General features: G+C 48.3%; 2 protein-coding genes across 5 annotated transcripts in view; one reads left to right on the top strand and one right to left on the bottom strand.

Annotated features, from left to right (window-relative positions):
* CCDC149 (coiled-coil domain containing 149) overlaps nt 1–10,394 on the top strand; it is a 66,981-nt gene extending 56,587 nt beyond the window's left edge. For 2 of the 3 annotated variants that reach the window (XM_038752587.1, XM_038752588.1), the window contains exons 11-13: nt 147–179; nt 3,343–3,459; nt 9,157–10,394. In XM_038752587.1, coding sequence (XP_038608515.1) covers nt 147–179; nt 3,343–3,459; nt 9,157–9,593 — 587 coding nt within the window. In that variant the 3' untranslated portion in view covers nt 9,594–10,394. The remainder of the gene's footprint in view (nt 1–146; nt 180–3,342; nt 3,460–9,156) is intronic. The other variant, XM_038752589.1, reaches the window with a different exon arrangement.
* Nucleotides 10,395–17,185: 6,791 nt separating this feature from the next.
* Nucleotides 17,186–20,008, bottom strand: SOD3 (superoxide dismutase 3). Of its 2 annotated transcripts, none has more exons than XM_038752801.1 (2): nt 19,834–20,008; nt 17,186–18,162 (listed from the first exon to the last, which is right to left on the bottom strand). In XM_038752801.1, the coding sequence occupies exon 2, from the start codon at nt 18,102–18,104 to the stop codon at nt 17,370–17,372; it is 735 nt and encodes a 244-aa protein (XP_038608729.1). In that variant the 5' UTR covers nt 18,105–18,162; nt 19,834–20,008; the 3' UTR covers nt 17,186–17,369. The 2 variants fall into 2 exon arrangements, with proteins under 2 accessions (XP_038608729.1, XP_038608728.1); XM_038752800.1 differs by lacking the exon at nt 19,834–20,008 and adding an exon at nt 18,270–18,325.
* Nucleotides 20,009–25,055: the final 5,047 nt, after the last annotated feature.

Below are 25,055 nucleotides of genomic sequence, written 5' to 3'. Positions count from 1 at the left end.
TTGGTTTTGGCACAGTACATTAAAAAATGATGTTTAAAAAATGAACGCTGAGATTTTCTTCTCTGACACTGTCATGTTTAGGTAAGGCACCGAATGAATATTTATTCAGTAACGATTCTTTCTTTCCTTCTTTCTGCTGCCCGAAGGTCTGAGCTACAAAGTTTCCGTGGGATTTGGGAGTAGGTTCTGTTTGAAATGCATATTTTTCTAGCTAATTTTAGCAATTCACAAGTATTGTCATTGCATGTAAATCAGTGGAAACTGTGGGATCCTGAACATTCCCACAGTGGTCTGGTTTTGCTGTCCAGTGGTTAGAGAGCCGTAGGAGGAGTGGCTAATTTGTCCAGAGCATATTCTGTAAGGTAAAACTAGATTTGAAGCATTCGGCAAAACACTTTATTCTGGGCCTGTGTCTGTGTTTATCGACTCTCCAAAATGTGTGGGATGCTCACTGTGGGCAGGAAATGTGTCTGTTTATTGTTACTTGGTAATCTCCCTAGTGCTTAGTACACACAGTAAGCACTGAATAATAAGATTGACTGACTGACACAGGATTCATTTATTTCATGCATATTTGCAGAGGCGGCTCCCCTCTCCATTTACGAACTATGGGCTTAAAGGTGCCAAGATAACAGTAGGTTGTTCAAACCTGGGGGAAAAGTAGAAAAAATAATTCTTCTACCTTCCAGTTCAAGTGCAACTATATTCCAGCTGAGTGGTGCTGTTATGTGGTGTTTTGGGCCCCATAATGTCTCCATTTAACCTATCATAGAGAAAGTTAGAAGCAAGCTTTTTGCTTTCCAGAGGGAGACAGATTCCAGGTTTTAGCCAGATGATCCCTCCAATGTTCAGGAATTTTTCCAAGTCTTTTTAACCTCCCCACCCCCAGCTGGATTTTGAGAGAATTGACCTTTCCATTAAATCACTCATTCAAGCAATCAATCAACCAGTGGTGTTTATTAAATGCTTACTGTGCTCAGAGCACTGTACTAAATGCTTGGGAGACTATAACACAACAATATAACAGACACTTTCCTGGCCCACAACAAGCTTGCAGTCTAGAGGGGGAGAAGTCCATCAGAAGCCCATTTGGCCTGACTGAAACCTAGGGAAATAGGGAGCCCAGTGCAATGATAGGGTGGAGGGATGGATAAACCTGAGGGTGAAAAAAACCCCACTGTTTGATTTCCCCCATCTCAGTGGGTGGTGGAGGTCTTGATGTCATCTCGTGGGGATAAAAGATGGTGAATTTGGGATCGACATAGTCTGGGGACAGAGGCCAAGCATGTTGGGCACTACGCCGTGAGGAGAAATAGCTTGGGTGGCAAAGGGTATGCTGAGTGATTGGCATCTGGTGCCAGAGGGTAGAAGACCCATGGTTTGAAGAGAGTCACATCTCCCGCGTGAGTCTCTTGGGCTTCTTGGGAGAGGGCCTCTTTAGAGATTGCAGCCTTGGATTTTCTGAAAACCATAGGGGAACAGTTGAGGAAATTAATTGGAACACTAGCAAAGAGGGGGGACCCAGGGAGCACCACCATCACACCGTTCCTTCAAGCATCCCGTTCCCACCGATGGAAACAGAATTATAGGTTGGATGGACTATTGGTCTGAACCAATAATGCCTTGTTCATGGCCTTTGTGGCATGACACATAGACACTTCTAAAGTTCTTGGAAACAGAGTTGGGAGGGCGTGGTGTTCACTTATTTCCTGGGATTTTAGTTTTAGTCCCAGCCCTCTTGACTGGACAAGGAATTCCATCTTTGGGAAGCAGAGAGGCAGAACAATAATAATAATAATAATAACATTAATTGTGGTATTTGTTAAGTGCTTACTACGTGCCAGGCACTTTCTAAGTCCTGGGGTAGATACAAGATAACTGAGTTGGACACATTCCTTTCCCATATGGGACTCACAGTCTTAATCCCCATTTTACGGATGAGGGACCTGAGGCTCAGAGAAGTGAAGTGACTTACCCAAGGTCACACAGCAGATGAGTCACAGAGCCGGGAGTAGAACCCAGATCCTTCTGACCCCCAGGCCTGTGCTCTATGAAGCCCCTTCTCCCACCCCTCCTTCTGTTAAAAAAAACTTCCAGGTTTGGACCACAAACCAGAATAGGAAGGGGAAGACAAATGGACCTGGCTGACCCGGCTGGCCATAGTGACCGATTGGCTAGTGGAATTGCGAAAGAATGAACTGCAAACTTCTGGGGATGGGGGCTGAGTCTACTAACTCTGCTGTTATCGCCCAAACCCTAAGTCCAGTGCTCTGCACAGAGTAAGCACTCAGTAAATGCCATTGATTAATTGCCAGACTTTCCCCCAGGAGAGGATGAGGCGGTAGGGGCAAGAATCGGGCAGCCGGGCGCGGCCGCTGGAGTGCTCTGATGGCTGGGTTCCCCGGGGAGAGGCTGGCATTCAGTGATAGGGGGCCTGCAGGTCCCATGCAGCTGGGATGCTTGTTGCCCCCTCTGCCTCTGCCCTCATTGCCCCTTCCTCAAGACATCCTTGGCAGGGCAGGTGGAGCTTTAAGCGGAAATGGGGCGGATTTAGATCTGAGGGAGAAGCCACGTCCCTTGTCTTCCGACCCTCACATCACCTCTGGGCCCACAGCCCTGTGCTCTGACCTGGAGGGAGCAATTGAGCACAGGAAAGAGGCTTCTTAGGGTGGAGGGGCATCGCATCTGTGGTCTGTCAACGAAGTGGCCTTTCTCCAGGGTCAGAAACAGGAGCGCATCACTCCCCACAGTCGGATTGGAAGTAGCCCCTTCCAGAACAGGGCTTCTAGATCCTGTTGCCCTGGATTTCTGGAGGGGGCTTCCGGATCCTGTTGCTGACCTTTGACCTCAGTGACAGGACATCCCCTGGATTCTTTTCCCTCCCCACTCCGCAAGGTCAGAAAGGGGGCACGGGCCTCTCCTGCTTTTCTCTGGTTGGATGGCAATAAGGGGTTGGGAGGGGTGTCAGAGCTTCATTGTGCAAAATCTTCTTCTAAACTTTCTCCAGGTCCCAGGTCACCAACAGAGCAGTTGGCCTATGTCCCAGGCAGAGCCCCGAGCCTCCTTCCAACAGGGAGAGTTGGCTAATGGCTTGGGCTGGAGGAGCCAGAATCAGGGCAGAGGGGTTTTCTTCTCCAATCTTTTCCCATATATCTGCGACAGGGTTCGCTTTTGTGACGACAGAGTCTTCTCAGCGTGCCCAGTTAGGAAGGCAGGGTGGATGGCCCAGTTGGCTGCTGGGAGCAGAACAAGCCCCATTAGTAGACCGTATCGTAGGTTGAGAAAACTCAGCTCCTTCCAAGAGAGAGTTTCCATCTGTTTCCTCTTCCTTTTTCTTTCTAGGAGGTAAAGACACCATTTCATTCAGCGACCCCTCCCTTCCGGCCACTGAGAGAGCGAGGTCCCCGCTGCTGAGGTTCCTGGAGAGGCCAGCGGAGAGTAAAGTACATCCCAAGGATGGTGAGAGAGAAAGGGACTGTAGTCTGGCAGAGCCCAGCATGCAGACTCCTGGCACTGAGGGACTGGTATAATCGGTTCTCAATGCAGACAGACAGATAATTGGCAATGCAGTTGGCCATTGCAGCTTTGCAGACCGGTTATATATGAAACCTGCTCACTGCCTTCCTGTCCAAGAAGGGCAGCGGGTGGGCATATCATTGTGGGCAGGGAAAGTGTCTGCTAATTCCGTTGTGTTGTACTCGCCCAAGCATTTAGTTCAGTGCCCCCCCACACACACACAGCAAGTGCCCAATAAATACGATTGATTTATTGGAACGGGCTCACATTGGGTTGGATGGGGGACCAGTGGGCAGAACAAGGCTCTGAGCGGATACCCATTCTACCATAAAAATCCAGGCTGCGGGCTTTATTGCAAAACCAGTCCATAAGCCATCAGCCTTCTCCACTAGACTGGGAACTTCAGCATCTGCAGGGCCTGTTTTGAATATGAAGGGCAACTATATGTATATTTCCTGGAACCAATGGTGGCAGTGGGTAGAGTGAAATAAACCCCAGCCAGAAACTGTCAGAAGCACCTAGTGTGAGCCCCCCAGGTCGCAGCATGAGTTCTCTGTCTTTGAAACCTCCTTCCAAGGGGAGATCATATGGTGGGGAAAACCATGAGGCGCTCCCTACAGTGGAATTTGCCGATTAAATTGAGCCATAGATGGGGGTCTGAGTCCAGTAAAGATCATTAAACAGAGGACAGGCTGCCCTGGGATTAGCTGGAGCAGAGAAACCAGTTGGGAGCAAATAACAACTTGAATTTGTAAAACTATTATTTTTTTTTCCCCAAAGCACTTTCGAACTATTCATCTCATTTTGCTCTCACAACATTCCTGGGAGACAGGGAGAATCATCAGGTTTTATTGCCCCCATTAACAGATGAGGAAACTGAGCCTCGGGGAGGCTAAGTGGCTTGCCCAACTTCACACAGCAGGATAGTAGTTTAGCTGGAACTAGACCCCAAGTAGTAGTGCTATAGATTAGGAATCTTTATGTGCCAAGTTTTGTGGTACCTACAAAATGATTGGATTGGACACAGTCTAAGAGTGAGTCTGAGTGAGGTAGACTCGGGTGAGTCAATCCGTCTGAGTGAGGTAGAGCTGATCTGTAATCCTCATTTTTCAGATGCAGAAATTTAGGAACGGAAAGGCTAAGTAGCTTGCCCAAGATAGTCTCAGAGCAGGCATGGCCTAATGGATAGAGCATTGGCCTGGGATTCAGAAGAACCCAATAATAAGAATAATAATAATATTAGGGATAATAATAGTAGTACGTGTAAAGCACTTACTATATGCCAAGCACTGTTCTAAGCACTGGAATAGATACAAGTTAATCAGGTTGGACACAGTCCCTGTCCCCGTGGGGCTCACACTCTTAATCCCCATTTTACAGATGAGGTAACTGAGGCACAGAGAAGTGAAGTCATTTGCCCAAGGTCACACAACAGACACATGGAGGAGCCGTAATTAGAACCTAGGTCCTTCTGAGTCCCAGGCCCATGCTCTATCCACTAAGCCACACGGCTTTGACACATCTTCTGTGTGACCTTGGGCAACTCACTTAACTTCTCTGTGCCTCATCTGTAAAATGGGGATTAAGACTGTGAGCCCCATGTGAGACAGGGACTGTGTCCAACCAGCCCTTAGAGCAGTGCCTGATACATATTAAGTGCTTAACAAATACCATTATCATTATTATTATTAGAACTGGGTCTCCTGACTTCAAGGCACAGGCTCTTGCCACTAGGCCACATTGCTCCTAGAAAATCAGGAGACCCACTCTCTCTGTCTCTGAGAGTAGCTCTACAGTTTTGTTTGGCTTTTCTAACTGATCACGCCACCAGTCTGAGGGGTTAATCCATTGCTAGGCTGAAACCTAGGACTCTCGTTTTCCCAATACTTCCTATACCTGAGGTCCTCTTCCTTCTTCTCCTTTTCTAAGCCAACATCCCCCAGAAACTCTGTTATTTCATCAGCTCCTTTGGCAGCGAGATAGAGCGAGGCCAAATCTGTCGAATTAACCTGACGGCCTAAATGATACAACAGTAACCAAGGTCCCAACCTGTTTCTGCTCACTCGAGGAATGTCTCATCTCTCATCTCACCTGGACCTGGTTAACTGATCAGATGTGGTCGAGAGAGCTCTTCGGGGTTGCCCCGGCAATAGATGAGGGGTCTCACCCCATTCTCTCTGTTTGCAGTCTATTTGTATGCAATTTGTATCCCCTGTTCTCAAGGCCCTCATTTGGAAGCTGCCTAGACTAGTGTAAAGCGCCTGGCCCTAGGTTCAGAGAACCTGGGTTCAAATTCAAGCTCCCCCACTTACTTCTGGGTGACCTTGGGCATGTCGCTTAACTTCTCTGTTTCTCAGCTTCCTCATTTGTAAAATATAATGTTTTTAAGTGGTATTCATTAAGCACTTACTCTGTGTGAAGCACCGTACCAAGCCCTGGGGTAGATGCTAAATAATCAGACCGGACACAGTCTCACCGTCCAAGTAGGAGGCAGTAGGATTTAATCCCCATTTTACAGATGGAAACTGAGGCAGAGAAATTAAATGACTTGCCCAAAGTCACACAGCAAGCAATTGGCCAAGTCGGGGTTAGAACCCAGTTCCTCCGACTCACGGGCCCATGTTATTTCCACTAGGCCGAGCTACTTTAGTACCTTTCTCCCTCCTACCTAGACTGTGAGGCCTATGGGAGACAGGGACTGGGTCCTTCCTGATTATCTCATACCTACCCCAGTGTTCAGTACAGTGCTTTGCATTTTGTTTGTACCTAACAAATGCCACTGTATTATTATTATCAGACTCTCCTCACACAGCCTTAATCTAGCCTGATATGAAAACCCAAGGCCTGACCTTGTGATGTGTAAACTCCTCGGGCCCGTAAAGTTAATCGGCCTCGGTGGCAGAAGAACGTCCCGTACGTTCAGTGCTCAGAGAGATGTGCTTTCTGAGGAGCTTCCTGAGGAATGGGCTTGTGGGCAATGAAGAACCTCAGAACTAGTCGGGCGCTGAGGGTGTGTGAGAGGTGGCCAGTGGTAGCAGGCTTTCCGTCCCAACCCAGCGACTCCAGTCTCACACCTCCTGCTGAACTTGACACTAGGGAAGGGCCCACTTTGCTTGTGTTCATTCATGCATTCATTCAGTTGTATTTATGGAGCACTTACTGTGCGCAGGGCATTGTACTAAGCGTTTGGGAGAGTACAATATAACAATAAACAGATACATTGCTTGCCCACAGTGAACTTACAGTCTAGAGTTCGGTGCCCCAGTGCTGCTCCTGGGACAAAATTAAACACCTCCTGTGTGATGCTCCCAGGTAGAAGGCTCTCCCCTCCCCATGGAGACAAGTTTAGTCCCAGGTCAGGGGGATCGGGCATTTTGCCCAGGGGCCCTAGGAATAGCAGTGTGTTTTGCACTTTGAAGAAAGGGGAAAAGAGAACAGGGAGACACTGCTTTGGTGAGATCACACAGTCTCACCAGTCGCAGCAATCAATCAATGAATGGTATTTATTGAGGGCTTAACTGTGTGTAGAGCACTGGTTGGGAAAGTACAGTGCAGTAGACGTGACCTCTGCAAAAATAGACTGAGTCTCAGGGCTCCCTCTCCCCAGCCTCAGTGGGTACAGCAGCCTGGCTTCTTTCTCTGGGCTAGAGGGGACTGCCAAGGCCAGTTCTTTCTCCATCCATTCATTTAATAGTATTTATTAAGCGCTTACTGTGTGTAGAGCACTGGACTAAGCACTTGGAAAGTATAATTTGGCAAGAGATAGAGACAGTCCCTACCCAACAATGGGCTCGGGTACCATCGCTGCCTGGCACATTTGCTTTCTGGGGTTTTCTAGGGGGCTGTGCACACAGCATCCTCCTTCACTGGGAATTCAGAGTAGCCTCCAGTTGGGATGGCAGACCTGTAGACTCTTGTCTCTCTTGTCTCCCACTGCCATCGGGGTTAGGGGAGGAGCAAACTCAACTGCATCGTCCTCCTCCTCCTGCTGTTCCTCAACTGCCGCTGCCTAATGGATAGACCAGGGGCCTAGGAGGCAGAAGGACCTGGGTTCTAATTCCAGTTCTGCCACTTGTCTGCTGTGTGCTTTGGGGCCAGTCACTTAACGTCACTGTGCTCAATTACCTCATCTGTAAAATGGGGCCCTGTGTGAGACAGGGACTGTGTCCAAACGATTATCTTGTATCTACTCCAGTGCTTAGTACAGTGCCTGGTACATGGTAAGTGCTTAACAAATACCACAATTATTATTATTAGTAGTAGTAGTAATAATAAATAAATATATATATCGAGAGAGAGAGAGAGATCATGTAAGTATATAACTATACTAAATGCTGGGGTGGATACAAGCAAATCGGGTTGGACACAGCCCCTGTCCCACATGGGGCTCACAGTCTTAATCCCCATTTTGCAGATGAGGGAACTGAGGCACAGAGATGTGAAGTGATTTGCCCAAGGCCATACAGCAGAGAAGTGGTCGAATCATGACTTTCTAAATCCGAAGCTCATGCTCTATCCACTACACCATGCTGCTGGTTGGAGAAGAATTATGGGCCTGAATGCTTCCCTCCTGTTTGGGAATAATGTAACAGCTCCCATCACCAAAGGGAGATCATGTGGTCTTGCGGAAAGAGATTGGAGCCGGGTTTCATGACCCAGCTCTGCCACTAGCCTGCTGTGTGGCCTTGGGAATGTCATTTGACCTCCCTGTGCCTCAGTTTACTCATCTGTAAAATGGTGATAAGATAACCTGTTTTCCCTCACTATTAAACCATGAACCCCATGTGGGGCAGAGCCCACACCCAATTTGGTTATCTTGTTTTACCCCAGCACTTAGCTTAGAAAGTATCTTTCATTCAATCATTCATTCAGTCGTATTTATTGAGCGCTTACTGTGTGCAGAGCACTGTACTAAGTGCTTGGGAAGTACAAGTTGGCAACATATAGAGACGGCCCCTACTCAACAACGGGCTCACAGCACTTAGCTTAGGAAGCAGTCAATTTATCAATGGTGTTTTTCACTCATTTCATTCATTCAATCGTATTTATTGAGCACTTACTCTATGCAGAGCGCTGTGCTAAGCACTTGGGAGAGTCTAACAGGCTGAGTTGGTAGACATGTTCCCTTCCCACAGTGCACTTAATCTAGAGCGAGAGAGACAAACATTAATATTAATAAATAAATTACGGATATGTCCATAAGTGCTGTGGGCCTGAGGGAGGGGTGAATAAAAGGTGAAAATCCAAGTACAAGGGCGATGCAAAAGGGAGTGGGGAAAGAGGAAATGAGGGCCTAGATGGGGAAGGCATTTTTGGAGGAGATGTGCCTTCGGTAAGACTTTGAAGCTAGAGCTCCTCGGGAGCTGCGCCCTCCCCTCCACCATGCACTCCCCATCCCATGGCACCAGATAAGTGGAAAAAATAAGAAGCACCTAATAAATGTCTTAATTGAAAAGAGCGTTCTTTGTTGCTGTGCTCAGATGGACGGTACGTCCTGTCCTGGGCACCTAGTATCCTTATTTTCTTTCTCTAAAGGTCCAAGAACAGCCATCAGGCAGAGCTGGATCTGGGGGTGGGGTGGAGGGTGGGGAATCTTTCATTTACTTGCAATGGTGTGATGGCATTCTCCTTCCATTTCAGCTGAGCACAAGAGAGAGCCAGAGAACGGTTGTGCTGCTGTCACGGTGGAGTCGAGGGCGAGAACCTTTGGACCTGCCTTCACAGAGCAGGGATCCGGTAGCCAGCAAGACTGCTCTCACCTCATGTTGCCCCAGCTGCCTCCTGAAGAAGATGCAGTAAACACGCTGGGGAGCGAAGTCATGAGACCGATGGAAGAGCAGGCAGCTGCAGACCCGGGAAAGGGGCGGCTAGAGGGTCCTGGACTCCGGTCATCGGGGTCCGATCAGCCTTGGCCTGGTCCCTCTAATGAGGGGGAGACCCCTCCTGCCTCCAGTCCTGATTCCTTTTCCCTCAGCACGCCCTTGGATTTAGGAGGGGGGCCAGCCGGGGAAGGTTGTCCACCGGGAGAGGACAAAACCGTCCCAGGGGAGGGTTTCTCGGGCACCGTGAACACGTGAGGGATCAGAAAATCAGAGGTGGTGACTGGTCAGCCTCATGTGAAATGGGGAGCCTGAGGCATAGGAACGGGCCAGAGAGGCCTCTGATCCCGAGAGCAAAGCGCCTCCAGTCCTCGGCAAACTGTTTATTTTGATGGCGACAGAGGCACAGCCCGGTTTAGTCCACACAGGTCTTCCAGCTCCTCTGTCATCTCTCCTGTCCACAGCTAAACCGCTGAGAAGGCAGGGGATTCCTGAGACTGGGGCTGCCTGAGGCTGGCGCCTCCATCAATCTTCCTGTCACCATTTGCTTAGTTAGAGAAAAGATGTTTTTCTGTTATCGCTTAAGGTGATCAATCAGGATTAGAGGAAGAGTGTGAAGCGGGTGGATGATAATCAGGGCTCTGGATGCAGGAACGATTACAGGGCTGGGGGAAGTGGATGTAATCGGACATGAGTGTCTAAGGTTCTCGGTCACCTGCTCTCCAGTGGGAGCTCAGGATGGTCATTTCTGGCCCAGGACCCACAAGCTCAGGGGGAAGGGCTGGATAATGGCAGGGGAGGAGGGAGTCAAGCAAGCTTGAATTTGCATCTTCTGTTTAGAATTATCCACTTGAAGGGATAGGTGCCATATGCCGGAGTTGTGATTTGAGGGTGGCACTGGGGTGTGGGGGGGAGTGTGTGTGTGTTTGTGTGGTGCCCTGTGCACATCTGGCTCCATACAGTTTGGTCAGTGCAGTGGAATTTAGAGAGACTTTTTAGAGAAGCAACATGGCCTAGTGGAAAGAGCATAGACTGGATTCCAATCCCTGTTCCACCATTTGCCTGCTGTTTTTGTGACCTTGGGCAAGTCACTTAACTTCTTTGGGTCCCAGTTTCCGCATCTCCAAAATGGGGACAGTAATACCTGTCTCTCCCTCCTCCTTTGACTGAGAGCCCCATGTGGGATGGTGACTCCGTCTGATCTGATTCTACCCTATCTACCCTAATGTTCAGCCCCCAGGGGGATGGGGACCACGTCTAACTCCCAACTGGTTATGCTCTCCAAGCTCTTAGTATAGTGCTTTACACACAGTAAGCACTTCATATCCCTGCTGCTATTACTTGGCCCATAGAAAACACCTAAATACCACAATCTATTATTATCATTGCCCCTGTTACCCATGCCTTGGGGAAGCAAGGAGAAGAGAGGGGGAGATCTGTATTGCCCCCCAGGAAAAGAGAATTTGTGCTGATGAAACTTCTTGGAGAACCTCTGGATGGTTCCCAAACCTGATGTCATAGTCCAGAGGTTTTAAAAATGAGCTGAGAGCCACAGGCATGCTTCTGAGGGACTTGTCTGGGAAGAAGCGGGGCAGAAATGTGAAGTGGTTGAGCTTAAAAATTCAGTTTATGTATGTGTTTGTGTCCATAAGTGAACCAGGCACAGGGAAAGGGAGAGGAGGGACTAGGACTCTGATTAATAATAGTCGTGGTATTTGTTAAGTGTTTACTATGTGCCAAAGCTTGTACTAAGCATTGGGGTAGATATGAAAATAAGTAGATTGGATTCAGTTGCTGACCCAAAAGGGGCTCAGGGGAAGGAAAACAGGCATCTCATTTCCATTTTACAGATGAGGAAGCAGGCATAGGTAAATTAGGGGAGGGAAAGCAGGAATCTTAATTTTCATTTTACGGGTGAGGAAACACACAGAGAAATTGAGCAACATGGATTAATGGAAAGAGCACTGGCCTGGGAGTCGGAAGATCTGGGTTCTAATCCCAACTTTGACGCTTGCTGTTTGACCTTGGGAAAGTCACTTAACTTCTCTGAACCTCAGTTTCCTCACCTACAAATTGGGGATTCAAAAGTTGTTATCCTTCCCACTGTGAGCCCCATGTGAGACAGGAGCTCTGTCTGACCTGATTATTCTGTGTGTACTTCAGTGCTTAGTGCATAGTAAACATTTAATAAATGCAAGTATTATTATTGCTATTATGTGCATCCTGTAGCTTCTGGGGAAGATCAATGAGTACTATTTGTTGAGTACATTGTGCAGAGGACTGTACTAAGTGCTTGGGAATGTACAGTATGGTAGCTTGCCCTCAAGGAGCTTACAGTCACAATAACATCCTGCAGCCCCACAAAGCCCCGTTCCCGTATTCCTTCTGCAGCCGCTGGACTCGCAGACACCGACAGCATCCAAGGAATCTTCCTGCTGCTGGATCAGGCCTTTAACTGCCTGCAAGTGTGCAGAGTCCCTAACCAAAAATCCGAGCAGCCTACGTGGAAGGAGCCAAATTAAATCAAATTCAGTAAAATGGTAATAAAAAGGAAATTCTCCCCCAGCCCGAGCCCTGCTTTGACACACAGCCTGCCAGGTGCTTGTCTTTCCGACTCATTTATCAACGGCTGGGAGAGGGTTTAGAGTCAACTCCGGGACATGGGACCCGGCTCTGTCTGCGCTGCCAGGATCATGAGAGTCAGAGTGCGTGCGGGGTGAGGTATTGCAGGAATGTGTGTGATTGTGTGTGTGTGTCTGACTGAAATGCCTGCCTGGGTGTGCGCTAAGCTAAGCTGCAAGGGCTTCTGAGTGGTTACTGTGACATTAAAGTTCTGTGTCTCACAAACACACACACACACAGACACACATTGTACTTCCTGCTCCCACCCACCTTGGTTCAGTTGGTACAATGGGAGAAGCGAATTCTCTGTCCCTTGAAACAGCTCCGTGTGTCCAAAGTTTGTGGCCTGCTGGGGTCTTATCGCCGCTGGTTTTCACTGGACGCCGGAGATGACTTCATTCTGATTACAGCTTCAGGGGAGGTGGGGCGGGGAGGGGGTGGAAAAACATACAGTCCCCAAATCCTTCCCTTTCCCCATCCCCTTCCTCACATTGTTCCTGATCAAGCAAATCCAAATAGGCTTTTGTGGTTTTGAGCCTAAGCTGCTGGCTTCTCACTGATGGGATCTCATCAGATGCTTTGCTCCTCAGAATCAGCGTGGTGACGTTTGTAGTTGGAAACCCAAAGTAAGTTCCGTTACTAATGAGTTCCTTTTTTGTTGTCTTAAGCAGTCCCATAGCCATCCCCTGCTGGCAGGGACCAGTCCTGGGTAGTTAATTTCTGTTCCACTGGCTCCCCGGGAGAAGATGACATGCAGTGGGAAAAGATGCAAACGGAAGTATAGCTTTTTTAATTTTTTAATTGATGCCCAGGGGCACTTGCTCTGTTTTTTTGGAACAGCCTTGCCCATGCCCTGCCCACACACTTTCCTGTGGCCCCTAGCCCAGCACAATTCGAGGATTGATCCCTCTGCCCCTCACCCATGGGAGGTTGGGGGCTGGGGGTTGCTGTGGCATTTGCGGATATTTTAACTGAAGTCCTTTTAAAATGAATTTTTAAATGGAGTTTTCTCCTCTTTCTCCTCCTTTAAGCTCTCCTCTCTCCTTTCCTCTTCTCCCTTTTCTCCCTTTTTCTCTTTCTTTCTCTATGCCTCATCCTCCTCCCTCTTTTTTCCTGCCTCCCTCTCTTCCCTCTCACTTTCTCTTGTCCTCCTTTTTCTCCATCTTTCTCCTGTTCCTTCTCCCCTGCCCTTCTCCCTCTCTTTTTTTCTCCCCCTCTTCCTCTTCCATCTCCCCTCTTCCTCTCCATTTCTCCCTCCCTTTTTCTCTTCCTCTCCATCTTTCTCTTTGCTCTCTTATTTTCCCTCTCCTCATCACTCTTGCCTGCCTCCTCCCATGCTCCTAGCAACAGTTTCCTGACACTTTCTCTGGCCCAGGAACTCCCCAAGAGCATTCATCTCTGTGCCTGTCGGCAGCCCAGTGGCTGGGAGAGTGAACACCCTCCTTGCTTGGGGGAATCAGAGCCTGTCTGACCCCCTGGGTCATCACTCTCTCCCCGGAGCGCAACCTTGCAACTTCTGACCTCTGGAAAGTAGACTGCCCCAGACCAATTCTTTGTGGTGATTTATTTCTGACTTGATTCCAATCAGTTGCCCATTCAGACTTTCCCTTCCTCTCCCTGGGCTCCGACTGCCAGACAGCTCCGGGAATTGAGCCGAAAAGCCAAGTGAAGTCATGCAGGCAAAACATTTGAAAATCCCCAAACTCACCTTATTTTAAGGCTGGTTCGAGTTCTAAATTATTTCAAGTGTTGTTTTAAAAATATCAGAGCTTATCTGGGAAACCAACGGGGAACCTAATTCCTAAATACAGTTCCCCCCACAAAAAAAGGTATAGCTGCCTCCTCTCCCCCAATCGTGTTTTCTCTGGTCCAGAGAAAAAGTTGATACTTTTAAACACAATTTAAAATGTTTTCTAATTTTTCACATCTCTTTACTCAGTGAGCATTTTTGTTGCATGGGGTGGTTTGCATAACATCAAAGTCTGACTTTTCGGAGTCTTTGTGAGCGCAGGAACATATTTTGGTTCTTAAATGAGATTGAGGAAGGCCTATTAAATCAAAGACAATTTTTTTTTAAACCAGCTACTAATTCGTAATTTTATTGAAGGGCAAGAGGTCACTTTTACTTATTTGCAAATTTTACTTTCCTGGATTCTATAATCACCATGTAACATAAGTATATTTTTGGTTACCTGGAATAAAAATGTAATTTTCCTGGTATGAGTGATTAATGGTCTTTATTAATTCTGTCAGTCTGCCTCTCCATCCTCCTTCTCGACAGAATAGTGCTAGCATATTGCAGCCATTTATCAGTTGCAATCTGTCCCGTGAAATGATTCGATCAGATGGCAGATGGGAAAACTACTGAAAATGTAAAGATATTACGCTTCCAGAGAAAAGCTTCTGATCCGAAAATCAGCTGGCTTATTTGCTGCATTCTGTTTTCTGACGGATTTTCTCCTTCCTTCTATCGTCCCCGACAAACCTCCTGAGGAAAAATTTGCTGCAGTTTCCGAGGACAGCCTACCCTAAATATCCAAACCGAGCTCTCCTAATCATCCGCTGCGTTGTGTTTGCACTGTGCAAACTTTAGCATAGCCATTCCATCAGACACTTCTAATTTTACCCAAAGAAATCAAAACAAGCGTGTGTCCCGGTCGTCGGGACAACTGCAAACCCTCTGAGTCAGGTGGGCAAACCGATCGGCTCACTGTCTGGGAAGTCGGAAGGGCGAACCGAAGGAGGTGATCCCGATGGATGTGAGATGATGAAGACAAAGAGGCCATTGTGTGAGCCAAAGAGCCAGGTGGAGTTGTGGGAGGGGTTCTTCTGCCCCCACCATGACCCAGCTCTCTGCCCTTTTACCCTTCTCCTTCCCCTGACAGTGTGAGTGGGAATGAGGATTTGGTGGAGGCCCAGCTAGTGACTCAGTGTTTGGAAAACGGAGGGTTAAAAGATGTCAAGAGGTGGGTGGCGGTGACAGACTGTTCAGACATGGGTCACTGTTGAGAAGGCTCCCTTCCCTCTCCCTCTCCCTTTCCCCCCACAGGTCCCCAGTCCCCGAGTTCCCCTGCCAAAGATCCAGGAAGGTGGCAGAACCAGGAGGAGCCCTCAGCGGAGAAAAGAGTGCCCATCATCATCATCATCAATCGTATTTATTGAGCGCTTACTGTGTGCAGAGCACTGTACTAAGCGCTTGGGAAGTACAAATTGGCAACATATAGAGACAGTCCCTACCCAACAGTGGGCTCACAGTCTAAAAGTAGGCAATGCTTCCCACTCATAGGACCAAGAGTGGAGGAACCCATTTCTCCTGGTCCATCCTGCCCCTGGCAGCGACTGGAAGGAGTTGGAGGTGGAGGCCCAGACAGACTGGTAACAGTTTGATCTGGTTGGAACTGGTTTATGAGGGAAATGTGGGGACTGTACATCCCTTTCTAGACTGGTGGGTCTAGTGGGTACAGCATGGCCCCAGGAGTCAGAAGGACCTGAGTTCTAGTTCCAGCTGTGCCACATCTGCTGTGTGATCTTGGGCAACTTGCTTAACTTCTCTGTGCCTTAGTTACCTCGTCTATAAAATGGGGATTAAGACTGTGAGCCCCGAGTGGGACATGGACTGTGTCCAACCTGATTATCTTGTTCCTACCCCAGCGTTTAGCACAATGCCTGGCATATGGTAAGTGCTTAATGACTACCATTAAAAGAAACAACTCTCCCAAGTGCTAACAGTGCTCCGCACACAGTAAATTATACCATTGATAAATATCTCTGCTGTTCAATCCCAATTGGATCCCACCAAAGGTTTTAAAGTAACAGTCGAAGTTGCAGTCGATGTTAAAAATAACCATTGGCCCTGGTTTCTGACTGGGGCTCAATTTGACTGTCGGTTTGGGAGTTCTCCATAACTGTAGCTTCGGAAAGAAAATCGGTGGAAAAGATTAGAGCTGGGACATAGTTTAGCCAGGACACAAAGTTCCGGATATTTCAATTAGTCAGAATTGAGGTATGGCTGAGGATGATTTCTATGGTCTAGCTCGACAATCTTAATCTGAGTCTGTAGTTGCCGTGTCTTGGCTCTCGGGGCTGATAGATGCCTCGAAACCCTCAGGAAGCAGGGCCGGGTTGTGAATTCAGCTCCAACCAATAATTAGATTGTGAACCCCATGTAGGTCGGTGACTGTGTCTGATAGGATTACACGCATATTCATTCATTCGTTCATTCAATTGTATTTATTGAGCGCTTACTGTGTGCAGAGCACTGTACTAAGCGCTTGGGAAGTACAAGTTGGCAATATAACCCAGCACTTAGTGCAGTGGTTTTGTTCTCTGTCTCCCCCTTTTAAACTGTGAGCCCACTGTTGGGTAGGGACTGTCTCTATATGTTGCCAATTTGTACTTCCCAAGCTCTTAGTACAGTGCTCTGCACACAGTAAGCGCTCAATAAATACGATTGATGATGATGATGATAGCATTTAACAAATACCACAGGTATTATCAGGCGTGGCGGCTCAACGGTTCTGTTTCTAACCTGATGCTTGGCCCAGTCTGTCCGCCCATCCTCGTCTTGCCTTCCCCACTCTTCAAACAGGCAACCTGGACCTCCTTCCCCAACAGCAAACTCTCCTCTTCCTTGCCTCTGTCCCCCTGCCCCATCCTTCCAGGGAGACCCTAGGGAAGAGCCATGAAAACATGGAAATGCTCAGCAGTGTGCCCTGTCAGTCCATCTTCAGCCCACTGCATTCCACCCTGCCTGTAGTAAACACACTCAAGAACCTGACTGAATTGAAAGGCTTAGGCTTGGGAGAGAGAGGGAAGAAATTTTTTTTTTATTACCGTAGGTGCCCACACCTTAGGGGTAATGCCTCTCCCCACTCCCTGCCCTCCAGCCCTGGGACTTATTGAGTGGGACTTCCAGCCTCACTTCTCCCAGGTTTCAAATGAGATTTGAGAGTTTCCATTTGGAACTGAAAAGACCCAAAATGGTGGTGGCTTTCTGGCCTGCTAGCCCCTTGATGCCTGACTCCCCTTTCCAGAGAGTCGGTACTGAAGGTCTCCAGCCCTGAGTATATGGTAAGGAGATCCAGGTTTTCCAATGAACAACTAAGATGAATAAACTGTAAACTCGTTCTGGGGAGGCAACATGTCTACTAACTATTGTACCGTACTCTCCCAAGTGCTTAGTACAGTGCCCTGCCCACTGTAAGCACCCAATAAATACCACTGATCAATTGATAGGTAGAAACTCTTCTTTAATTGTGAGTGAAGAGGAGGGAACAGGGGAGCAAGTTGTCATTTCTAATCGATGCCATTTATTGTGCAATATAGAGAATATGGAGTTTCCGAAGAAGCAAAGCAGCTCCCAGTGCGGAGGTGAAAGCATCTATTGATGTATGAGAAGTGCTGGGGGTGGGTTCAGGCCATCTTGCACTCGCTCTCCCGCCTCTTCTTCCTCCGCTCGTTGATCTCCAGGGCCTTTTTATCCCACAGCTCCCGGCCGCAGATCCCGATGACGCAGCAGGCCAGCCGCTTCCCGGCATTCCCATGCTCCTGGCTGCCCTTGTTCCCTCCCCTGCCGAGGTCATCCTCCCGCTCGTGCACCACGACGGAGCGGCCCAGGATGGAGTACGGGCCGAAGAGCGAGGCCAGCAGGTTGGTCCGGTAGCGCTTGATCTTGCCTTCCCTCGGCAGGAAGTTCCCAAAGTCCCCCGGGTGCTGAGGGTGCGGCTTGGCAGAGGGGTTGTAGTGAGCGGAGGCCCCGTCACAACCGCGGCTCAGATCCCCAAACTTGTGGACGTGGATGGCCCGGCTGGTCCCGTTGCCCACGGTGAGGAAGCCGTCCAGGTCAAAGATGGCCTCCAGCCTCCCGTCCGGGTACCGTTGCCTGAAGAGCACCTGGCCGGTGACCTGCGGCTGGTCAGCCTCCAGCGTGGAGGACGGTTTGACCTCGCAGGCCGCGTGTACCGGGTCCTCGTCGCTGCCGTCGGCCGTCAACGGCTTCACCAGGTACAGTTTGTTCCACAAGTCCGTCACCTTCTGGTAGATGGCATTCACCTGGTCTCCCGGATCCTCCTCGTTCGTGGCCTGTCCTGCCACAGCCCAGAAGGCCCAGGTGGCCAGGATGAGGGTGGGGCCCAGGATGGGGGACATGGTGACCCCTGAGGGGGCCCTACCAAGCACGAGGAGCAGAGGGGACGAACAGGAGCTCCTGTGGGGCAAGGAGGAAACTGGATTTGGAAATGGGGGCGTCCAATCGACAGTGAAGGGATATTAGCAACCTGGCAGAGGTACATCTGGAGTGGTGGGCAGGCCCACCTTTCTAGATCCTTAACCCTCCTCTCTTCTCCTACTTGCATTTCTTTTAGTGTCAGCCTTTCCCACCAGTTCGTAAGTCCCTCAAGGGCAGGGATCCTGTCTACTAACTCTGTAATAATTGCGCTACTTGTTAGGCACTGTACTAAACACTGGGGTGGATACAAGCAGATCGGGGTGGGCAAAGTCCCCGAGCCACAAGGGGATCACAGTCTTAATCCCCATTTTATAGATGATGTAACTGAGGCACAGAGAAGTGAAGTGACCTGCCCAAGGTCACACAGCAGGTAAGTGGCAAAGCCAGGTTTTGAACCCAGGTCCTCTGACTCTGAGGCCCGTGCTCTATCCATTAGGCCATACTGTCCCAAGCGCTGAGTACAGTGCTCAGCACATTGTAAGTACTTGATAAATACCATCAATCAATTCTTTGCCCACAAAGATCTTGGGGACAATGCACTCGCTAACACCTTCCTTTAGCACTTTAGGACTTTAGGACTTTAGGAGTCCCTTTAGCACCCTGATCCTTTCATCATTTTCTACAAGAGGTTCCTCGCCTTGCTGTAGCTCCATAACTGGGAAGGCTCTGCAATGGAATATACTTCCTTAGGAAATTTCTTTATCTTCCTTCCTAAAAGCCAGCCCCTCTGGGAAGTCCTCTATGATTGCCATCTCCCTGTCCACATCACTCTATCCATCTCTCTTAGCCTTTTCAGCTTTATCGATTCCTTTTCTCTGTACTTTGGCCATCACCAGTGGCACCTCGTGTTTTGGCTCTTGTTCCCATTGGACATATATCCAGTCTGGTATACCCAGGCTACCCAGGCTTTATCATTATTCTTAAATGATTATTATAAAAAAGGCTTTATTATAGAAATCCATAGGGAGAAGAGGTAGGGAGGTTGGGGTTGCAAAAAGAGGATTTTGACCCATTTCCCACACCTCTGATTCTGCCTCTATCCTGGATGATTATGGTATTTATGATTATGGTATTTAAGTGCTTACTATGTGTCATCCTAAGCACTGAGGTAGATAGTGGGTAATCCCATTGGACATATACCCAGTCTGGGTCTTCCTGACTTCCCCATTAAATTATAAGGTCCTCAAGGGTGGACACTGTGTCTTCTCCTTTTGATCATGACCTGCACATCATAGCACTCAGTGACCACAGGGGATGATAGCCATGTGACTGTTTTCTGGGTAAATGATGCACCTAACAGAACACCTGAAACCAACTGCCCTCTCCACCACATCCCTCCTGCTTCAAATCAGCTCCAAACAGGTTGATGCCAATAAAGTGAGTTTTAAAAAAAGGAAAAGAAAGGACGAGAATCCAATGGGGCTGAACTTTGCCGATCAAGAGACAGAAATGGCTACTCTTTCTCCCTCCCTCTGCTGCCCTGGACCGATCTCTCTTTAAAAATCTATCTCCCGAGCTCCACGGCCATCCCAGTGAAACCTCTGACTCAGAGCAGGAGAGCGTCGGGAAATATCCCTCTCCTGTTGCTTTTTCCTGAGGCACCCCCAGTGTTCTGCTGGGGGGTAAAATCAGCTGGAATGGCTCGCTTACCTTTCTAGCTCTGCCGGAGGTGTGCTCTTCACCAGGCTGCAGTGGGAAGCAAAGGTCGCAGTGGATTTTGCAGAGGTTGGCTTCCAGGCAAAGTCTGAGGGGCTCTGGCTGCTGGTGAAACTTAAATCACTGGGCCAGGGGTGTGGTCAGCAGGCGGAAGCCCAGCCAGGAAAGTTTCTAACTGGACTGCTCCAAGGAAGGAACTGCTGCCTGAGTTCTTGCTTGGCCTGACTTCCTGTTCCCCCTGAGTGGACTGTCTGTTAGGCTTTTCCCACGCATGAATTCCCCGGCGTTTGATCCAAGGGTCAGTCCTGTGACCTTCAGCGAGCTGGCAGGGAAGACTGTGGCAAGCAAAATACCTTGCTCTGACCTGGCACAATGGCCTCTTTATTGAGAAGCTTTCATTTCTTCTGCTTCTGAATTCTTTCATTATTAAGGTGCTCCGCAAGATGCCACGGCTTTCATGGGGAAATATTTGCCCCTTCCCAACCCCCACTGGCATTTTCTCACTGGCAATGATGTTGTTTTGCAGAAATGTTAAATGTTATTGTGAAGGACAAAAACAGGATGCAGGCCCCCCCCCCCCAACAACGTCAGGCTGAGTGATCTAGTAAGGAGGGTATGCACCTGGGAATAATAATAATAATAATGATAGCATTTGTTAAGCACTTACTACATGCAAAGCACTGTTCTAAACGCTGGAGAGGATATAAGGTGATCAGGTTGTCCCACGTGAGGCTCACAGTCTTCATCCCCATTTTACAGATGAGTAACTGAGGCACAGAGAAGTAAAGTGACTTGCCCAAAGTCACACAGCTGACAAGTGGCGGAGCTGGGATTTGAACCCATGACCTCCGACTCCTAATCCCGGGCTCTTTCCACTCAGCCACGGATTCTAGTCCCAGCTTGGCTTGCTGTGTGACCTTGAGCAAAGTACTTAACCTCTCTTGGCCTCAGTTTCTTTGTCTGTAAATTAGGGTGAGGTGAAAATAAATACCAATGCCTTTTTATGAGGATAAATGAAAGGTTTTGAGCTAAATGAAATAATTGATGTGAGATGGTTTTGGAAAATTAAAAAGTGCTATAGATAGTCAAGGCTTTATCAGTATTCTTAAATGATTATTATAAAAAAGGCTTTATTATAGAAATCTATAGGGGGAAGAGGTAGGGAGGTTGGGGTTCCAAAAAAAGGATCTTGACCCATTTCCCACACCTCTGATTCTGCCTCCATACTGGATGATTATGGTATTTATGATTATGGTATTTAAGCGCTTACTATGTGTCATCCTAAGCACTGAGGTAGATAGCGGGTAATCAGATTGGACACAGTTCCCGTCCCGGATGGAGCTGTCCCGGATGGAGCTCACAGTTTAAATAGGAGGGAGAACAGGTATTTGATCCTGATTTTAAAGTTGAGGAAACTGAGGTATACAGAAGTTAAATGACTTGTCCAAGGTCATCCAGCAAGCAGTTGACAGAGCTGAGGCTCAAACCCAGGTCTTCTTACTCCTAAACCCATGCTCTTTCCACTAGGCCACGCTGCTTCTCCTTGTCCACACTGACAATCTCCCTTTCTGGTCTCTTTCCTCTCCTCTCCTCAACCTGATTATCAGTTCTTCCCTGAGAGTCCATCCCCTCTTTCTACCCCCTCCTCCAACCCCAGCACCCCTACTCATGTTCCACTTAAGCCAGAGTAGAGTCTTCAGGGGAGTACAGCTCCTTTCCCTCACTCCATTATAGGCTTCCCTGAGTGTGAGGGATGCTGGAAATCATCAGTCTCCTTTCCCAGGGAGAAAGGGATATTTGATCTGCTCTCACACCCCCAAAAGCTTGCTCAGGTGCCGTGGAGTTCTTAACAGAGAATAGGAACTGTCAGAACAGCATTAGAATTTCCTGCCATTTTCTAGTCCTCCGAGATGCCTTTATGACCTGTATTTTTATTGCCGAACACTGGAATCCCTCTGCCACGGCTCTTGCCACCAAGTGCAGGCCTCAGAAAGAACCAAGGCCCATAAAGAACCATTTTGTAACTGCTAAACATATGCAGCAAAAGAATGTCAGCTACTTTCGAATTTGCAAAGGGTAAGTCCAGCATTCTCAACTGCAGGGGGTGGGTACCCTGATCTCGGTTGAAAACTGGGGGTCTCAGAACCAGGGGCCAGGATCCCTCACTTTACGGGGTCTCAGATGAGAGTGTGTTGACTCGGACATACACCTACTCTGGTCCTGGACCCTCGACTATATTTCCAGTGCTTCCCAGTCTGTCCATGTGTGAGATCTGAGCAAAGCCCAGGTTGGAATGATTTAGAAGAGAAGCTTGTGGGTGGGGGGGATGTGTTTTTATTGTGTTTTTATCAGGAGAATAACCAGCTAGCTTCATTCCTCCCCGACAGAAGGCTGAAGGAGAAATGGGTTTCACTCTTGTGGGAGCAGGGGGGATTAGTCCTCTGGAAGGGTTAGTCATTCCCTGTGTGTCAGGGGAGTCCTGACTAAGCCAACTAGAGGCGTTCACTCTGGAACAGATGCCGAAGGAGATGGATGGGTTTTCTTCCCTGCAGCTCTTTGGGGAGAAATCCTCATCTGCCTTGGGTGATTTCAGTTTAACCCTTCTTGATGTCAGAGGGCTGGTAGTAGGTAAGATCACTCTGGAACACCAATAATGATCCATCCATAATTAGTCGATAATAACAGTAGTGGCATTTGTTAAGCACTTACTCTGTGCCAGCACTGTGCTAAGTGGCAGGGTGGATTGAAGATAATCAGGTCAGACACAGTCCCTGTCCCACGTGGGGCTCACAATCTAAGTAGAAAGAGAACAAGTATTTAATCTCCAATTTACAGATGAGGAAACTAAGACACAGGAGTTCAGTGATTTGTCCAAGTTCACCCAGCAGGCCAATGGGAGCCAGGACTACAAGATCCACAGGATGATTTTAGGGCAGATGGCTGGCAGGGGAGATAGAGGCAAAATCCCCATCTCTGTCCCCTCATTCGCCATCTCAAACCTTCCCTCCAGCCCCCCAGTCTTGCTTAATCATATCTCAATATTGAGTTGATTAAGCGCTTTCATTGTGTGAAGCTCCGTACTAAGTACTGGAAGAATACGTGGGCATTGATTCAAATGCTCTCTCACCCTCAGGGGGTTCACCATCTAAGAACAGAGAGGGCAGACAGATGGGGACAATGACAAGCTAAATTCAACTATTTAGAAGCAATTATAGTTAGTTCCTCAACTCCTTCTCACTGCTCTGATCTGGACCAGCCCCTTCCCTCACCCATCCCAAGTAACAAGCACCAAAGGCCCCCAGGACAGAAGACGCCTACGCTTTCTTCATCATCATCATCATCAATCGTATTTATTGAGCGCTTACTATGTGCAGAGCACTGTAGTAAGCGCTTGGGAAGTACAAATTGGCAACATATAGAGACAGTCCCTACCCAACAGTGGGCTCACAGTCCAAAAGGGGGAGACATAGAACAAAACCAAACATGCTAACAAAATAAAATAAATAGAATCTTCGCACTAAAGACCTCCAGTAATGGGCAGCCCACACCTTCTCCTGGTGGTCTGTTCCAGAGGTCCATTATTTCAATGCCATTTCCTCCGTTCAGTCCTCGGCAGACACAGAGAGTGTTGACCTCCTCCTGTTAAACCTGTGCTATAGGTGGGCCAGGAGAATGGGGTTGGTTTGACTAGACATTCTCAGCAAGTCCCAGTCTCCAGCTGCTCCTCAGCAGCCAGGAGACGAAGATAAGAGACCAAGATACATAGTACGATTCTACTTCTCCAGCAGCCTGCCTGTGGGGTTTACTTCCCAGTTGTGCTTTAACCACTTTAACCAAGTGCTAAAGTCTGCCCTGGCCTTTGGTACTTCAACCAAGTAACAAAGTTAAAATGATAAAGCCAGTGGACCCTCAATGTCTAACTCTGGGCTGCCTGACATGGCACAATGAGAAATTGGTGTCAGAGCAGGTCCACATTTACCCCTATCTGGGCAGTATAGGTTAAGGCTGAGCACTTGCACACCTCCTCCTCCTCCTCTTCCTCCTCCTCTTTCTCTGGAGCTGCTGCCAGGGCTCCTGTGAGTTCAGGTATTCCCCTCGTGGCAACCGAGCAGTTCAAATGGGGTAGCACAAATTCACTTGGGCTGCTGGCAATGCCCAAATCCTGCCAAGGTCAGCGAGACCTGGTCCCCTGTTTTATAAGATTCCCTGTGAAACGTTAAACTTCCCCACCTGATTGTAAATGCCTAGTTCAACTGCAAGTTAGGCTACTAAACTGAAAGCTCTTCCACTTGACTGTAAACTCCTCGGTCAGATTACAGCTCCCTACTACTCCTCCACATCCAGATTTTAAATTCCCACTCAAGACTAAGCTCCTACACTAGATTGCAAATTCCTCATGGGCTGGGATTGTATCTACCAACTTGATTGTACTCTCCCAAGTTCTTAGTACAGTGCTTAGCACACAGTAAGTGTTCAATAAATGGCATTGATTGATCATTCATTAATAATAATTTTGGTATCTGTTTACTGCTTATTATGTGTCAAGCACCATAGTAAGCACTGGGGCAAATGCAGGATAATCAGGTGGGACAGAGTCCCTGACTCATATGGGGTTCTCAGTCTAAAGGGGAGGGAGAGAATGACCTAGTGGATAGGGCACAGCCCTGGGAATCAGAAGAACCTGGGTCCTAATCCTGGCTCTGCCACATGTCTGCTGTGTGACCTTGCACAAGTCACTTCACTTTTCTGAACCTCAGTTACCTCATCTGTAGAATGGGGATTACTACTGTGAGCTCCATTTGGAACATAGATTGTGTCCAGCGTGATTAGCTTGTATTTACCCAGCGCTTAGTACAGTGCCTGGCACATAATAATAATAATAATGGCATTTATTAAGCACTTACTATGTGCAGAGCACTGTTCTAAGCACTGGGGAGGTTGCAAGGTGATCAGGTTGTCCCACGGGGAGCTCACAGTATTAATCCCCATTTTACAGATGAGGTAACTGAGGCACAAAGAAGTCAAGTGACTTGCCCAAAGTCACACAGCTGACAATTGGCGGAGCCGGGATTTGAACCCATGACCTCTGACTCCAAAGCCCGGGCTCTTTCCACTGGGCCACGCTACATGGTAAGCACTTAAATACCATAAGAGAAAGCAGCTCTTGAATTTCCATTTTGCAGATGAGGAAACTGAGGTACTGGGAAGTTAAGTGA

This window comes from Tachyglossus aculeatus, chromosome 10 (genome assembly GCF_015852505.1).
Source record: "Tachyglossus aculeatus isolate mTacAcu1 chromosome 10, mTacAcu1.pri, whole genome shotgun sequence".
Taxonomy (NCBI): domain Eukaryota; kingdom Metazoa; phylum Chordata; class Mammalia; order Monotremata; family Tachyglossidae; genus Tachyglossus; species Tachyglossus aculeatus.
The sequence above is the reverse complement of the archived record's forward strand: the minus strand, read 5'-3'. Positions and strand labels throughout refer to the sequence as shown.

What these genes read in the sequence shown, in the direction of transcription:
- SOD3 (XM_038752800.1), bottom strand. Translation starts at nt 18,310, where the DNA reads ATGCAAGTAGGAGAAGAGAGGAGGGTTAAGGATCTAGAAAG. An exon ending in AGGGTTAAGGATCTAGAAAG is followed by an intron (nt 18,163 to 18,269) that starts GTGGGCCTGCCC and finishes CTTGCCCCACAG; the next exon opens with GAGCTCCTGTTCGTCCCCTC.